Genomic DNA, 17549 nt, shown 5'->3' with positions numbered 1-17549 from the left:
AGTTGGCCACGTCGACTCAAACGACAACAGACAGCGGCTGCTCACTTATTCATACGAGACCGAGTGAAGACTTTTAGCGACAGAATTGAACGCTGGTTGCATCGTTGGAGGAAAAAAAGGTCCTGAATTCTTTTATTTTATTTTTTTTTTAAATCAGAGCCCATAAACACATTTGAACCTTATTTGTTGCAAAGAGAAAGTACACATATGCGTGTAAAGAAAAGAAAGGCATTGTGGCTCAGAAAGAGTCAAGCAGAAAGAGTTGAGAATGCTTTTCCGAGAGCGGCGCAGTTTCAGAGGCGTCTTGAGATCCAAATGCCAAATTTTTTTTCAAGTGACCACGCTCTTAACGCAACCCTTTCATGCACCCTGTAACCCGAAAACAGGGTCATCTGTCCACTGTAGTGACCGCTGTCCCTCAAAGGTTAAAACGCCGTCAGTCAGGAAAAGAGCACTCGAGAATCTCGTAATTCATATAAACATAATAACCAAGGATGTTTAATTCCACTTTTTTGTTTGTTTGTTACAGACCTATACACCAATACATGTATTCACTCTTGAAGACCCACCAATACCGATACCAAGTACTGATACCACTAGTCCTTAAGATACCACAAATTTCAATGAACACAAGGATGGATAATTCATGGCCCAGGTGTCCGACATCCACAGTTTAGCAACAACTATTGGCAAGAAAGACTTAATCTACGTCTGATTTGTTTTTTTGTCTTAGGTACTGGTGGCTGGTATCGGCATCCTTTGCGACAACCCGAAACCTTGGAAAAAAAAAAAATATCCGGAAAGGGTACTAGCCCACCTTAATTAAAATCCTAACACAAACAAAGAAGCATGTCGCCACGACCGCGACTCCGTAAACAGCAGTAATGCGTGGCGTCTCGCAGAGCATAAAGAATATATGTCTGTGAGTGATGTTATTTTGTCCATCCGTAAGCGTTGTTGCACTATCGGTATCTTAATATCAGTTCCTTAAAGTGTGAACACTGCCACCTAAGATGCTATTTGCTAGCCTGGCTATGGCTTTTTCCATTGCGCGTTCGCATGAAGCTAGCAGACTGCACGGCAACGCCGCGCGCCCGTTTGTGTACTTCAATGTACTACAATGCGTACTTTCTATTTTCACCGCTATCTCAAGGCACCACCGTATTTACATCATGTTACTCGACCTATTTTAATGTACGAAGCAAGTCTTTTCAAGTCAAATGTCATCCTAAAAAGACTGGCGCAAAAGGACAGATATGTTTGCGCATATTACAGTATGATACAAAATGTAAAACTTTAGAAAATGTACATTCGACAAACCCAAAAAATAAATAAATAAAAGAAAGTCGCTTGCATAAGTTGATTGGAAAGCAGACAGTGGAAAGTGTGCCTTATTTAAAGTTGGCGTAGTCCGAGAAGATGTCGACAAAATCCTGCACCACTCGGTAGCAGAAGTCGTATTGCTCCTGGAAAACAAACCACAAATTAAAAATAAAAAAAACAAAACCCGCATTCAGACGCCACGCGATAAACACGGCGCGATGTAAAAAAAAAAACCCCACAAGCGAGTTGACTTGTTTTTGTGTCTCATTTGCAAACATTACCACGGTCTGCACCATATGCGGCCGCTGCATGCGTAAACTCTTGACGGTCTGGAAGACGTCAAGCAGGCCCTCCGCCTTCACGCGCTCCAGAATGTTGCTGAGGGCGATGAAGGTCCCCGTCCGACCGGCACCGGCACTGAAAGACCAAGACGGGATGCCGTCTCAATATCACCGGCCGGTTCCCACTTTCAACACCCCAAAATTTTGATGTGCCATTGAATGTCGTTGTACTAAGTAGATGTGAGAAATGCATGCTGGCCAAAATTCCACTTTTTTTTTTTTTTAAGTAAATAAACTGCAAGCAAAGTTGCAGTCCGCTGGTCCCCAACCTTTTTTTTTTTTGTGGGGGCGGGGACCAAGACCAGATTCACATAAAGACATTTTGATGGACCAGCACAGAAACAAATCAAAAATAATCATAAATACATCAATTTAAAAAAATTAAATGTTAGGGGTGTATCAGTCGCAAAATAACACAAAGCAGTCAAAAAAAAAAAAAAAAAGATGAAAATGTTTTCAATCGGTTCCACTTTAAAATGTGCCGTTTCGAATTGTATCGCGCCCCGCATATCGAGATTGTAACAAATCGTCTTTTTTATTAGAGAGATGCACGCCGCCTGTTAAATACAGAAGTGCCCGTTCCGCTGAACGTAGCTGTCGTAATTAGTGGGAAGCCATGCGCTTGTTTCTCTTCAACGAGCCGGTCCCATTGGACTAATCTCTTTTTTTTTTTCCTTTAAAAAAAAAAACCAAAAAACTCCAAAGGCTTGTCTTTTAATGCAGGGTGCTTGGGTTCCATGTGCCAACGTAATTTTGATGGCTTCATTGCCTCATTTGTGAACCGGCCACCACATCCTTCTGCACAGCAGGCTCGTGCGCGTCGGATTGTCGATATCGTCTGTAAAAAAAGTTCCTTCTTTTGCTTGAAATTTGTCAGCTCTTCTCCTCTTTCAGTTTTTTGGGCGTGTTCTCCTTTTTGAAGCTGTCCAAACATGGGGGTTGTTTTTTTTGTTTTATTTACTCATTTTTGGGCTTACTTTTGTTCCCTCTGGGATGTTGCGTTTTGACCGAAGCGTCGGTGGATTTTCAGAATAAAACTTGCTCATTATTCCCAGACAACGAACAACCTCTTGACTGAGACAATGAGTGGTTATCGTCAAGCGTAACCACGCCGCGCCCCCCAAAAAAAAGTTTTCCCTTCAACCTTGTCTTCTCCATCCGCACACAGCAATTTCTTCTGTTACACACTTTTTTTTTTTTTTTTTTAATTTTAGTTTGACTTATTTTGTCATCCCCTCAAAATGACTCAACACACAGTCATTAGCATCGAAACAGCTGGCAACAAAAGTGAGCACACCTCTGCCCTCCAAGTGAAAATGTTCAAGCTGGGCCCACTTTTCCATTTTTTTTTTCTCCTCAGTGTCATGCGACTCATTCGAGTTACAGTGTCGAAGGTGCGAACGAGGAGCGGGTGTGTTCAATTTGTGTGTTATCGCTCTCATACCGCTCACTGCAAGTTCAACACGAAACCTCCTGGCAAATGCGCTGAAACTTGAGACGAGAGAAACGAGCTGTCGACTCTCGTGTCGAAAGTAACCTTGAAACGTCGTATGCCAGTCAAGAACCGAAGACCCTCTGTGGCTTTTTGCGCCGATTTGTTGGATCGTAGTGAGGTGTTGCGGGGTCCATTTTAAGCACCCACTTAAGTTACCAAATACGGGCGACTTACCCTTGAGCATGTATGCCTTTCATCCATTTGAATGCATCGGTCGGCGAGAGGAAAGGTGACCTCTGCGTGGGCTAATGGTGCTAATAATCCCCCCACAACCCCCACTTAAGGAGAGGCTAAGCCGAACGCTAACACTAATCAGCGTGGAAGCTGAGTGTTTGACTGAGCTGATGTTTACTCGTGATGGCGGGATGGCGAGGGAGCGAGCGCCGGAGTGATGTGCAATTTGGACGAGTGCGGCGAGACGCCGGGGGATCGCCCAGGGTTAGCCTCGCTCCCGGGAGGCGGCAGAAAAGGGGGGCGGGGTGGGGGGGGGGAACGGCTTTAAAAAGCCCCTTTTAGACAAGCGGTGATGAAGGCAAAGCGCGGAGTGATGACACCATTTCCTGTCGTTAGCTCATCTTATCAGATTAATCATAGTGGGGAGTCGGAGGATATTTCACTTTGAGAGGTTTTAATTGACTGCGAATGGGTGGATTGGATCGATCCCACCGGGCCGTCGCCGCTTTCGAATCACTTCACCTGAAGCTAGGTTCTGATCAAAGCATCCGCTGAGAAGTCTTTATAAAGGATCACATAAGTGGTTTAGGCGTAAGAACAGCCGCTGAGGCAACACGGGGACTTTCTGAGAACAGACGTTCTAGAAAGGAAAAATGTGTCATTTAAAAAGGAAAAGGCCTTCCGATATCACCCACAACTCCAACTTACAAAAAAAAAAAAAAAAAACGCTCGTCGGCAGCAAATCGCGAGCGGTCTCACCTGCAGTGCACCACGATGGGACGGTTTCCAGACTGCTGCTGCTGCCTCTGCACCGAGGCGATGATGTCAATCATCCCCCGGCCCTCCGTCGGTATTCCGATCTCGGGCCATCCGTGGAAGTGGAAATGACGCACGTGTTGAGACTGCTTCTCCTGGCGGGGACGCAGAGGAGGCGTGATTGCACAATTGTGCGGTTTGAAAACGAAGCTAAAGAATTGCTAGCGTACTTGGGTAGAATATTAGATTTGCTGCTCGTTTGTTCGAACATCTGTGGCTTCAAGGGTTATAACACCATTTCCTAGATGCGAATGGTTAGCCGTTGCCTACGCAGCGTTCGTTGTTAGCAATAAGTAAGCGGACAAAATGGTATTGCCACAAATACGTACTGCAGTGATACCTCTAATTACGAAATTAAATGGTTCTGGAAGAAATTTCTGAACTAGAAAACTTTGTAAGTAGAGACGCATTTTCCATGTTAATGCCTTAATCTGTTCCAAGGCCCCCCAAAATTCAGACATAAATGTTTTATGAAGCATAAAAATGTAACAAATGTAACAAATAAATGTTACAATGACAATATTGCACAATAAATGAGAGTTGTGCATCATGTAAAAAAAACAAAGAATAGAGTAACGAATAAAAAATGATGGTCATTTAACTTTAAACTGCGTCCTTATCTTTTTTTGCCCTCTTAAGTTCATGTTCATGTTTTTTTGCCTTGCGTTTTGTAAAGAACTGATCCAAGGACGTTTGCTTTTGTCAGCTTTTAACAACCCTTCGACAATGCAAAGTGAGCGACCGTATGTTGTAAATATGTTGCGTTCACGAAACTCGGAGCTGCGAGTAGCAGCCCATGCTGTATTTTTTACCTTTCGTATCTTGAAATTTCTTTTGTAACAAGAGTCAATATTTTCCTACTGACGCGTTTTGTAACTTGAAAATTTCGTATGAAGAGACGTGAGTCAGTAGAAGTACCCCTGTATTAAAAAAATATATATATCAATCTGCCTTCACGAGAGATAGATGAAATATCAAGCCCATCAACAAAAAGTTTGCTCCCGTGGTTGTCGTTTGTACTACGTACTGCTGTGCGGGTGAGCACCAAGTCTTTGAGAGTGAAGGTTTCGCCCTGCGAGTCTCCGCTCAGCTCCACGGTGTAGTCTCCAAATGTCACACTGCCCTCTGATGGCCAATACTGGAAACACTTTTCCTGTTGGGAAAGGATTGATATGTATCTACTTTTCAACACGAGAGACGACCGGTAGGGGGAAGAAACAAAACAACAAAAAAGAGAAACAAATCACAAAAAGGAGGGAAACATGTAAAAAAAATAAACAAATAAAAGGTAGGAAAAGTCATGCGGCGTGCTGCACCTGCTCCCTCTCCTTTAGTTCAGTGAGCATAACGATCGAGTGGCACCTCCACTCCCACACCATCCTCCAGAAGTCTTCCGCCGTGTGAGACAGGGGGGCCTGGGTTGCGATGAAATAGTCCTTCTGCCTGTAGCCCTGCAGGGCACAACACAACACTCGGGGAACGATGTTTTGCATCGTTTCAGAAGGAGCCGATGAGCTTTATATTTATACTTCTATGGGAAAATCTATAGAGGAGGTCGCGGCGGCGGCGGCGCGGCGGGGGTTGCTTACGTCAATAAAAGAGGCATTGATGTAGTCGGTGAACTCCTGCCCTCGTTTCACTGAAAGTATGACTCGGTTGAAATCATCTGTGCCAGGAACACCAAAAAAAAAAAAAACAAAGAACTTTTTCAAGCCAATAAAAGTAGGAAGAAGAGGAAAAGTGTCACTTGGGTCCAAAACAGCACGAGAACTCTCAAGATGTATTTTACAGCTCATACAGAAGAGACTCCATGTGATGTAACCGTCATAAAAGTCTGTTGACCCATTCGTTCATTTTTTCACTTGTACTCAATTCTGTTTAATGGTCTATATTAACCCTTTCGGGAACAGCGGTCACTACGGTGGACAGTTTATCGTGTTATCGGGTTACGGGGGTGCATGAAAGGGTGAAACCTAACAGGCATGTTTTTGGAGGACCTTGAATGTCACATGCCAATTCCAAAAGAGGAGGCCCCCGAGCGGAGATTTGAATGCAGGACCTCTCAATCATGAGGCAGACATGTTCACCGCTCGTCCATTCGTGCTGTCTTCATGAATCATAAATATCAATTAAAAAAAAAAAAAAGTGTTTTTTAATCTGTGTAATATAGATACTAATCACTGAAAAACAAACTGACATTAAAAATGCAAACAATGAAGCCGTACTGGAGCTCTCAATCATGAGGCAGACATGTTCACCGCTCGTCTATTCGTGCTGCCTTTATGAATCATAAATTTCGATTAAAAAAAAAAGAAGTGTTTTTTAATCTGTGTAATATAGATAACTAATCACTGAAAAACAAACTGCATTAAAAATGCAAACAATGTCCTTCCAACTTTTTTGGGGGGGGGGGGGGGGGGGGGGGGGGGGGAACATGCGGGAATATTGATAAGATGCAAAGAATTACTAAACTGTACTTAAATAATGACTCAGTTGAAATGCATTGCACTTAAAAGTTGAATAACAATTCGACTTTAATGTTCAAAAATAAAACTGTGCTTAAGACATTCAATGAAAAATGTGAAATATAACTGAGCTGAACTCCAGCAGTGATTTTCCGTGTACCCCGAGTGCTAAATTATAAAAAAAATAATAATAATAATAATAATTTTACATGTACACTCGAAATTTTTATTTCATTTCTTTGCTTCAGCAGTCTTTTTCGAATGTTTTTGCTTTTTTTTTTTTCGCTTCTTCCAACTCCTTTGCACCACGTAAACTGTTCTGAAGAAGGTCATCTTTTATTTTCAAACTTGAACTTCTCCCGCTCCCGTCTAAAGATCTTCTGTTACATATTTGTGTTTATTAAAGCAATCCATCACGGTTTAAATACCGTTCATGGTTTTTTTTTTTTTTTTTTTTTTTTTTTGGTATTATCGCTGGGGCATACCTAATGTTTTGACCCCAGAGTGTATTTCCAAAGTGCTAAAACATTTACTGCCTCGAGTAAACAACCGCAACAACAAAGTTCTAATCAGCAGAGAGGTGTTGAGCGGGGTGGGGTGGGGGGGTGGAACGGCTATGAGTAAAACATGAAAACTTCCCACCCGGCTCCCGTTAATTCTGCGTGACAGATGGAGGCCCCTTATAAAGCGTTGTTTTTTAATGTCGCCACCGCTCAGAGCGCCACCCTGGGCCAGATCTCCAGGAAAATACCGGCATGTTGGGACGATTCATTACTGAAAATGTTTCATCCTCTCTCTCTCTTTCTCTCGGCATACCCGGAACTCCTCCTCCAGGCCCAGTCTGTCGTGGGGGGCCCTGGTGTTATGAAGCCCGTGCAGATGCCCCTCCAGAGAGCACACGTCTAGCTCGGTGTCCCCGTACAGGTAGTACTCCAACAGGGCCTGATAGATGAAGGAGTACTGCATCTGTGGACCAGCACAAAGGAAGTCAGGACCACCATTTTTTTCCCCTCGCCTCCTTCCTCTTCTCGTATCACTGACAGTTTGTTTTGCTGTCTTTTTTTTTTTGTTTGTTTGTTTTTTTGCCTTGCACCGCAACGGCAACTGTCAGTGGGCAGGCACGGCGGGTCAGCAGGGGTCAACGCTTACATCGGTCTGGATGAGTTGACAGCGCTGCTCTCGTATTCTGCTCACAAAGCCAAAGACGTCCACCCTCTGCTCCGTGTGCATCATGTCGATCATGCTGTCAATGACAATGAAGGTGCCTGTCCTCCCCACGCCCGCACTACATGCACACGCACACACACGCGCACACGCACGCACACACACACACACACACACACACACACACACACACACACACACACACACACACAGAGGAGAAGACAACACTTGTCAGACAACTTGTAAGATGGGTGGACAGAACATCACTTCCCGCAAGAACAACAACACACACAGTACTGTGCAAAAGGTCTTGAGCCACCAAAAGATTTCTTATTGATGGTTTCCCCTTTTTTCAAAATATTTTGGCCAAGTAAAACAATCAAGGAATATATTAAAAAAAAAAAAAAAAAATCGGGAAAATATTTGTAAAGAGGTGGCATATGGGACAAGAAAGAATTTGTAAATAAATAAAAGGCTTCTTTTTTTTTTTTCCTAGGGGTTCAAAGGTTTGAATTCGGCTTTACAAATGTTCTCCCAGGAATTAAGTGGGTTCTCTCGCTCTGGATAAATATTAATAAAATACAAAAATAGCGTCCAAATCTGATACAGGGTCGCAGCTTTTTTGTTGCGGCGAATGGTCACCAACTGCAATTTTTTTTTTGACATACAAAAAAAAGTACAAACAGTACTTACAAGTATTCTCCCGTTTTGCATTGCACGCACGCAAAAAAACGGTCACAAGTGTGGCCCGAACTCTCTTGCCAAACAAGTAGAAGCTGTTCAAGCTCCCTTTTTGCTTCCATTTCCTGTCAAAGGCGCAAAATCCAGGCACCGAACTATTTTTTTCCCCATATAATGCCTATTATTGCACCGACAAAAATGAGCCGCGAATGACCACGTGTATGTATAAAGCAAACCCCAGCAAGAAATTTACAAGGCTCATTTCAGCAGAGGAGCGTTGGAAAAACAACCGTGAGCACCTGTTGCGGCAGTCGGCTTGACCAGTCAAACAAAGGTGCACGTATGCACCTACCCGGCAGGAAAAATGTCCTCGTTACGGTATAATTAAACAGCCTATATTGTCCCTCAAGGACTCCAATGCTCACGTTTTTTTTTTTTTTTGGCGTTGTGTTAACTGGGGTTCATAATTACAACAATCTGCCACTCTTTAATAACTTTTGCAAAAACAGATGATGCAAGAGAGGGAGAGCGTGAAAAAAAAACAAAAAAAAGTCCTAATTGTGTTCTTCTTACCTGCAGTGCACCACAATGGGTCCGGCGTAGGGCGGGTTGACAGCCTTGACCTTCTTGAGGAATTTCAGCATGCCTATGGGCGAGAACGGCACCCCGAAGTCTGGCCAGCTGGTAAAATGGAGCTGAGTGACCAGGCACGGGGCCCGGGGTCCATCACTGTCCTGCTGTGAAGAACAGACGGGCCCAGTTAATGCCTGCACGTGAGTAATGTTCACTGTGAGCGCGCTAGCGCGAGCGCTCGCATGCACGCGCGCCGATTACGGGCGGGCAGACGACTTGGGTGAGTGGCTCTTTGTTCCGCACTCACGTTTCCTCGTTGAAATTGGAATACAATTGACACACACAAAAAAAACCCTAAATAAATAATAATAATAATAATAATAATAACAATAATAATAATAATAATGCAAATTAGGAAGTATTATAGTCTTCTTGGGAGCAAAATGTTTCCATATATTTATTAGCATACATTTCCTTTTGGCTTAATCTCTCCAAAGGTTGTTTGTTTGACTCGTCCGTGGTGAGCGTGTCATCTCGTTCACACCGTTCACAAAGTCAGAGCGGCTGTGTAAAGTTTAGCTGCGGGTGTCCTTAAATAATAGCGTGTTGAAAGGTGGTACTTTTAATGATGTGAAGCACATTGAGTTATCTCGTGGATGAAATGGGCTATATAAAGCCGCCTCGCCTTGCCTATATGAATATATACTGAGCACAACTACAAACGCAACAATTTGGCTTCATCCCCCCAAAAAGGTTACAAAGTCAGAGAGGGTGTGAAAAGTTGAGATGCGGGGGGGAGAGGATGTCCGCTATCAAACGGAGGCGAAATAAAAGCCTCGCGACTCAGCTTTGCCAAAGTGAAAAAGGCTTTGCGGCAAAACGACCGCTGCGAGGAAGAAGCCCCGCAACACACGGCATGTTGACTCTGTGAGTACATTGAACACATTAGTATATGGATATTATTTGGTTTTTAATCACGCGTACGACCCCTTTTAATATCCTCGATTGTTTTCCAGCCGCCGTTTCTCCTTATTTATTCTATTTTCTCTCCTTTTACCGCAGACTAAACTGTTTGAAAGCCCCTTCAGGGAGCATTACTTTTTACGTCTTCTCCATGCAGCTTTATTAGATACTTAATTTTTAATAAGAGATTTGCGATTAAAATGATGTATTTTTAATGTCATTTGATAACTACGGTTGGCTGAAATATTAAACAATTTTTACGGTGTGCCTAATTAGAGACAATGCTCCCTTAAAAAGATTGCTGGGAAGGCCTGCTGCAGTGTAATTAAATTTTACTCGTGTGCTCTGGAAATCCATACATGGCACATTTTTTAATAAACCAACAGGATTTCTTTTTTTTTTTTCACACGGGTTTATTGAAAAGAAATGATATGTGAATGTGTGGATTTTTTGACTTACATACTGAAGGCAGAATTTTCTAACGGTGTAGTCCACCAGAACGGTGACGTCCTCCATGGCCACCCTGATGTTGCCGTACATCCAGCAGCCCTTTTCTGGCCAATACTGGAAGCATTTGTCCTGATAACACGATAATTATGAATACAGTTTAGATGAATTGCAATCTACAATTAAATTTTTTAAAAAAATGTATGTATGAAATAGTGTCTTTAAATGTTGTACTTTTAATTATGTGAAGCACATTGAGTTATCTTGTGGAGGAAACACACCATATAAAGCTGCCTTGCCTTGCATATATGAATATATACTGAGCGAAACTATAAACACAACAATTTTATCTCCTATTTTCTATTTCTCTCAAATATTATTCACCAGTGGGTCTGAATTTTATGGGTGAGCACTCTTTCGTCGAGATAATCCATCCAGTTTACGGGGGTGGCATATCGAGATGCTGATTAGACAGCATGAGTACCGCACAGGTGTGCCTTCGGCTCCCACCCCAAAATGTGTACTTTTATTGATATGCAACAGCTGGGAGGCGGATTAATTATCTCGGCAAAGGTGAATTTGTGAACAATATTTCAGAAAAATAGGGATTTTTGTATCAGGCCTGACTAATATGTATATTTTAAGGCCGGTGACCATTTGGATATTTGGCAGAATAAAATTCCGATCACCAATTATCAGCTGATTTGAAAAGGGCGAATACGGGTCGATTAAATCAGCCGGCTATTGGTTCAAAGGCACTTGACTTTGCGCGTCCGTGTCAGTCAATACGATGAGCGCACAAGCCAAGCTTCAACCCATTTGCGAGCCTCTCCGACTAATTATCATGAAGCCTCTCAGGGTCTTATCAACAATTATTGCATCATTGATTCCCAAACGCTTCTTCTCCTTCTTGTGCTGTATCAAACCTGCTGCCGAGCTCCCGGTTGATCGGCCCTTTGAGGCTCAGCTCATGCAAAAATCATCTGCTGGATGACAATGTGATTAGTCATCTGAGGGACGGGGGTCAAAGAAATTACAAGTTGGTGACTTCGGGTCAGGGCAAGAGCAGACGGGAAAGCGTTTGTGCGGTCTAGCTGCATACTGTCGATTAGCCATTCTCAAAAGGTGGTACGCAAAACCACGACCGTTTCATTTTGGAGGAAGAGAGCACTGCTGCGTTTTAATGCACTTGGGGGAGCTCATTGTTTTGTTGTTTTTTTTCAAGGTGGTACTTGGTGTATAAAGTTTGGCAGCAATTATTGTAGGTAATAAAGGTTCGTTTTTCGACCTCTTTCCTTTCTTTCAGATTGGTCAGCATCACTATGGTTGCCGTCTTCTGCTCCCAAATCATCCGCCAGAAGTCGGCCACCGTCTCCAATTTTGGACCTGAAGCATAAAAAATATATTTGGAATAACGGGTTTATACATGGAATATGATAATAATTGATTAATATGATAATAAATCAAAGGAGTAGAAAACGTAGGGTACATTTGACAAAAAAAGAAAAAAAATGACCGTCAGCAATCAGTGCAATGAATCATCAATGGTGTTGTTGACGTGGGATGACCACTAGAGGGTGCCAGAGGTTACACGGCAACCAAACTTTTACCTCAACGATCTCATAACATCGGTTTGGTCATCAAATCAAAAGGGTTTTTTGACAACTAAAAAAAAAAAAAAGAAGAGGCAACAGACCTAAACTAATGTCAAACTTCAGCCAGAACTGTTAGCATAGTAGTTTCGATCTGCCGTATGTAGACCACAATACAATTTTACTGTCATGGTTGCGAGAAATAATGAACACGCAGCTGTTTAGCAGCACATCGCTGCCGTCGGGAAGAAACCTCCTGATGACCGGCTGGATCAAATTGGCAGATATTTAGCATTTTATGTAAAATCGCCGATCGGCTCTAATGTCATAACTTGATGATTGTTCAATAATTCAAGTTTTCTCAGGAAATATGTTTGGATATTTTTTTTCAACTTTTCCTCAGTATTTTAAAATTATTTTGTTTTTTTGGTGAAGTGTCTATCAGCATATTGGGATAATTTTTAGGATTTTTATTGTTATTATTTTTTCTCCAATGTGGGTGTCAATTACATGTGAATTGTGCCTGTTTGCGGGCCAGGCTAGTTCCAATAGCGGGGTACAATGTACAGTCAATCAACAAGTTGTTGAAATCAATTGGGCATCTTCTGTTCTGATCGGTTACATTTTGTTGTTGTTGTTGTTTTTTAACTCGCTGATCCGCTCCAAAATCCCGATCAGGTAAAGCCTAAAACAGTACCTGTCCACTGAAACTACGTTGCATTTTTATTTACCTTGAGCAGCAATAAATTTCTTCTTTTGCTTAAACCCCTGCGCAAAAGAGCAGACTATTAACAGGCATCCGCCCGGAGCCATAACATGCCTTTCCAAAGCGATGAGGCAATTATGACTCACATCTATGTAAGAGGCGTTGATGTAGTCTGAACACGCGTGACCCATGTGACTGCTCAATAGCACTCTGGAATGGTCATCTGCAAGCGAGAGAGAGCCAATGTCAATAAAGTCAGTATTGTCTTCAGGGTGGGGGGCGGTGGAGGGGGGGGCTCACTCACATGGCAAAATGTTGGGGTATCTGTTTTTGTCTCTGTTGTGCTCCTTGCTGGCCTCCTCAAAGGACCCGTGGCGGTAGTAACAGGGCAGCGACTATAACAAGAAAACCTCATGAGAGGGGCGGGGGGGATACAGAACAACGCTGGACCTTGTAAATTTTTAGTGCGATTTTCAGGAGTTGGGCAAACAGCCAAGAGGACAAAGGGCGAGCGTCCGGTGCGTTTGCGCAGATCGACTTACATTGAACTCCTCTCGGAAGAGCTTGCCGTCGTCGGCCGAGCGCGCGCGGTACTCCTCCTCCAGCGCGTCCAGCGGGATGGGGAAGTACCTCTTGGAGAGCGAGGGGGATCTGGGCAGGAGGACCACTCTTTGCTCTCCTGTGTTTCAAAAGGCATACATGGCGGTCAGAGGGCTAACGATTCCCAGTAGGCACCATTACGAGCCTGCGTTGCACCTGTAACAACATGCCCGGCGGCCGTTAAGATTTCCCACTCCTGCCGATTGGCGACAGAAATCATTTCTCCAACTCGTAAAACAGAGCGCCCGCCGCCTCGAACCGCGTGAAACTGCCTCGGCTCAAAATGTGGCCTTTCCGTTTATTTATATATATCCACCCCCCTACTTAAAATGAAAGTTTATAAGACTCCCGACGTGCTGGGAAAGCTAAGAGGCCGCCGCAAACTTCCCAGTTAGCTCAGACTACACACGGGGAATTGTTCTCGCGCCATAAAGAATGTAAATGCATGAATCAAATATCGATATTTAAAAAAAATATATAATAATAAAGCAACAAAGCATTATGTTTTCATTGGGTGGTAATTACATTGAGTACCTTGTTCTTCCAGGAAGCCATTTGGAAGTTTTTTATCCACAGAAGTAACCAGCGCTTTCCTGTGGTTCTTGAACCTTAAAAAGGAAAGAAAAAAAAAAACAACTGTGAGATAAAGTTAAATACTGTAATGTAAATAAAATATGCAAAAATAGGCCATCAATCATAAAAGGTCACTAAACGTCCAGAGTAATATCCAAAATGTGAGAGAGACAACGCTGTTTTTAGGTTTTTAATTTATCGTCTTCACTCTCTTGGCTTTTATATGTCAGATTTTCTTCATAATTTGCTTTGTGTTGATGAGTCGCAAATTCCCACCTGAGGCAGTAAATGGTCAGCAGGACGACAAAGATGAGCACAAGGGACAAGATCAACGTGGAGGGCAGCACATGAGCACCCTGGTGGGTGGGGTTCCCTTGGCACAAGACAAAATCAAAATTTAAAAAAAAAAAAACGTGTTTCCACATTTCGCGTTAGAATTCTTTTTTTTACCTGCCGTTTGGTTGTCATGAGATGAAATGTTCGCGGCTGCAGAGATCCCGATCAGAAACAACACCATCGTCTCTGCGGGAAGAAAGAAGAGGGAGGGCAAATTAACAGGCCATGCAGTTTCACAGTATGTCCGCTTGAGGGCGTTGAATCAACATGCAACGGAAGTGAAGCCGCGAACATTCGCCCATTCTGACTGACATTCACACCTATGGGCAACTTAGTCTTCAATAAAGCTGTGATACATTTTTGAAACAGACATATTTCAATAACATTACAATAGGAAAATGAATTTAAATCGCAATTTTTTAAATGACTGGTTTCTTTTTACCCACGCTGTACTTACATACAATGTCAATAAATGCAGTTTGCATTGCAACAAAAGTTTTCAAATGTTTTGGGGATAGTCCACCGCAATATGCATTGTGTATAATGAACCGCATGCTGACAGTTAATTCCTACTCACGCTCCATCCATCCATGTTCTCAAGGTGACTTTACAAGAGGCAAGTGGAAAACCCTGGACCGGTTGCGAGCCATTTGGAGGCTGCCTATTAATAATCACAATTCCCATAGAAGGGCTCCCATTTTCTTTCCCTCGGCGTCCTCAATTGCAAGTACGCACGTGTTAGAATAACCGTTAAAATGAACCCTTTCAAGCGCCCTGCAACCTGATCACATGATAAAATGGCCACTGGAGTAACCGCTGTCCCTCAAGGGGTGAAAATGGTAAGGACAAAATTGTTAAGTCATTTATTATTATTATTATTGTTTGTAAACACTGTTTGTTGTTGTGCAGCAATTTTGTGCGTGTCATATTCCTTTTGAAGGACAGTGATATGACAACTTGAAGACAGCAGAGGAGTGTTAAACACCACATATGCACAGTATCTAGGTTATAATCTTGACCAGATGGTGTTTTCTTTTTTTTTTTTTTTTCTCGCCCTCTCACGGGCTGAGTCCTATTTATTCCTGCCTGCCAGCCTCCTCTCCCCACTGCTTCCCTGACATCACTTCACTCGCAAACTCCATTCTCACTTGTCCTTTTCCTTCTTCGATGCCGGGAGCCGATCAGCGCCGTCTTATTTATTTGGGGCTTTCTTGCAGGGGAACCGATAGGCCAAGATCCTGGACAAATGACACCAGGATTGAATCGGTGCCGACGCTTTTCACTTCTGCGTCTTATTAGCGGCAAAATGTCGACACTTCGTGGTGCCATTTCTTCGTCTTGTCGTCCGACTCCAACTGAGCTGAGCTGTCGAATAAATTGGGCCCCGATCTACCTAAACGGCTTTGAAGCAACATCTCGGCATCCTAATTCATCCTCATTTATAAGACCCCCCTTCCTTGTTATGGAAGGATGAAATCACTCATTGTGCCAATTTACTTCTTCTGGGTCATCCAGAGGCCTAATTTGTGATGTTTGAGAAAGCGCCTCGCGCACAAGCCTGAGGGGCCTTCACATAAACGCACTTGCGGGCCCCTTACAGGAAAGTCAGCTGCATGTCAAAGTGTTATGAGACGACAAACGAGGACAGCGCGGGGGCGCGGGAGTTCCAGTGTTCGGAGGCACTGATGCGGAGAAGAGTGCAGAGCTGACACACATTGCAGAAAAAAACTATACAGGCAAAAGCAGTGGATATAAAAAAAAGTCCACACACCCCTTCCAAATGCCAAGTTTTGGTGATACCAACGTGATGTTTGAGAAAGCGCCTCGCGCACAAGCCTGAGGGGCCTTCACATAAACGCACTTGCGGGCCCCTTACAGGAAAGTCAGCTGCATGTCAAAGTGTTATGAGACGACAAACGAGGACAGCGCGGGGGCGCGGGAGTTCCAGTGTTCGGAGGCACTGATGCGGAGAAGAGTGCAGAGCTGACACACATTGCAGAAAGAACTATACAGGCAAAAGCAGTGCATATAAAAAAAGTCCACACACCCCTTCCAAATGCCAAGTTTTGGTGATACCAACGAGACCGACACGAATCATTTCAAAACTTCTCGAGCCCTTAACGTGGCCCGCAACCTGTACCGCGAAAATGGAAAACAATGTCGTGAACTTTGAACTTTTTGGCCATAATTCCAAAATTGGTCTGGGATGTATTAATGAATCTTTCAGCCTTCCGCTGGGAGAAAAAGCATGACATGTCAGGAAAAGCCTACTAGAACACCTGATATGTATTTTTGGATCAAATAAAGACATTTATATGGTGTCAGGTATGAGCCAACTCCGTTTAACATGAGCTTGAATTTTAATTCCGAAAACAGACGCAAATGTCTTATTTTGAAAGGCTGTCATGGAGGACACGAAAAATCAGAGAGGATTGACTGTTGACCTTCATGACATGACATGTTCTCATCTCCCCATGTATGCACGCTTGCAGATGTGTCCCACAGCCCAAGGCCACGTGGGGGGGATTCCCATTCTGAAGTGCTAACGAGCCGGCCGCGTTGGCATTCGAAGCAGAACCGGCACCCGGTGACCCAGCACGCGCCCGCATACATGCAGGTCACCGCACGCTGCCTGTCGTGCGCGGTACGTATCAGCCGGACAGTGTACGGGCAAGAATGGAAAGGAGAGGATGGAAACCACCTCTGTCTCACTCCGCGGGAAACATGCGGCATTAAGTTGCCTCAAGAATGAAAATCTCGATGCTTATTTATTTATTTTATTTTTTTATTGGGGGGGCGGGGTATCCAATAATGAGTGAAAAGAGATTAGATGCACTTGGGACAACTTGTTTGGTTAAAAATGGATCCATTTCTAAAGTCCTACCGAGCCGGCCGCGTTGGCATTCGAAGCAGAACCGGCACCCGGTGACCCAGCACGCGCCCGCATACATGCAGGTCACTGCACGCTGCCTGTCGTGCATGGTACGTATCAGCCGGACAGCGTACGGGCAAGAATGGAAAGGAGAGGATGGAAGCCACCTCTGTCTCACTCCATGGGAGACGTGCGGCATTAAGTTGCCTCAAGAATGAAAATCTCTATGCTTATTTATTTATTTATTAGGGGAGGGGGGTTATCCAATAATGAGTGAAAAGAGATTAGATGCACTTGGGACAACTTGTTTGGTTAAAAATGGATAGTAGTCAGCGAATAGCGATATCAGCTATTGGTATCAGGACGATACCGGTCTTATTTTAACAGATCGAGTACTCGTGGAGGCTGCCGGTCCACGCCCACAAACA

General features: G+C 43.6%; 1 protein-coding gene across 1 annotated transcript in view; it reads right to left on the bottom strand.

Moving 5' to 3' along the window:
• Nucleotides 1–473: 473 nt before the first annotated feature.
• LOC109509998 (receptor-type tyrosine-protein phosphatase epsilon-like) overlaps nucleotides 474–17549 on the bottom strand; it is a 24941-nt gene continuing 7865 nt past the window's right edge. Inside the window, exons 3-20 of the mRNA XM_019859972.1 lie at nucleotides 14364–14435; nucleotides 14190–14286; nucleotides 13875–13948; nucleotides 13283–13419; nucleotides 13045–13135; nucleotides 12887–12963; nucleotides 12766–12802; nucleotides 11731–11828; nucleotides 10455–10574; nucleotides 9033–9196; nucleotides 7764–7899; nucleotides 7431–7580; nucleotides 5739–5987; nucleotides 5466–5600; nucleotides 5177–5302; nucleotides 4093–4244; nucleotides 1605–1740; nucleotides 474–1466 (exon numbers count right to left, since the gene is read on the bottom strand). Coding sequence (XP_019715531.1) covers nucleotides 1392–1466; nucleotides 1605–1740; nucleotides 4093–4244; nucleotides 5177–5302; nucleotides 5466–5600; nucleotides 5739–5987; nucleotides 7431–7580; nucleotides 7764–7899; nucleotides 9033–9196; nucleotides 10455–10574; nucleotides 11731–11828; nucleotides 12766–12802; nucleotides 12887–12963; nucleotides 13045–13135; nucleotides 13283–13419; nucleotides 13875–13948; nucleotides 14190–14286; nucleotides 14364–14430 — 2121 coding nt within the window. The 5' untranslated portion in view covers nucleotides 14431–14435 and the 3' untranslated portion in view covers nucleotides 474–1391. The remainder of the gene's footprint in view (nucleotides 1467–1604; nucleotides 1741–4092; nucleotides 4245–5176; nucleotides 5303–5465; nucleotides 5601–5738; nucleotides 5988–7430; nucleotides 7581–7763; nucleotides 7900–9032; nucleotides 9197–10454; nucleotides 10575–11730; nucleotides 11829–12765; nucleotides 12803–12886; nucleotides 12964–13044; nucleotides 13136–13282; nucleotides 13420–13874; nucleotides 13949–14189; nucleotides 14287–14363; nucleotides 14436–17549) is intronic.

This window comes from Hippocampus comes, unplaced genomic scaffold (assembly GCF_001891065.2).
Source record: "Hippocampus comes isolate QL1 unplaced genomic scaffold, H_comes_QL1_v1.1 scaffold39, whole genome shotgun sequence".
In the NCBI taxonomy this organism is placed as follows: Eukaryota; Metazoa; Chordata; class Actinopteri; order Syngnathiformes; family Syngnathidae; genus Hippocampus; species Hippocampus comes.
This window is presented reverse-complemented; position numbering and strand designations above follow the sequence as displayed.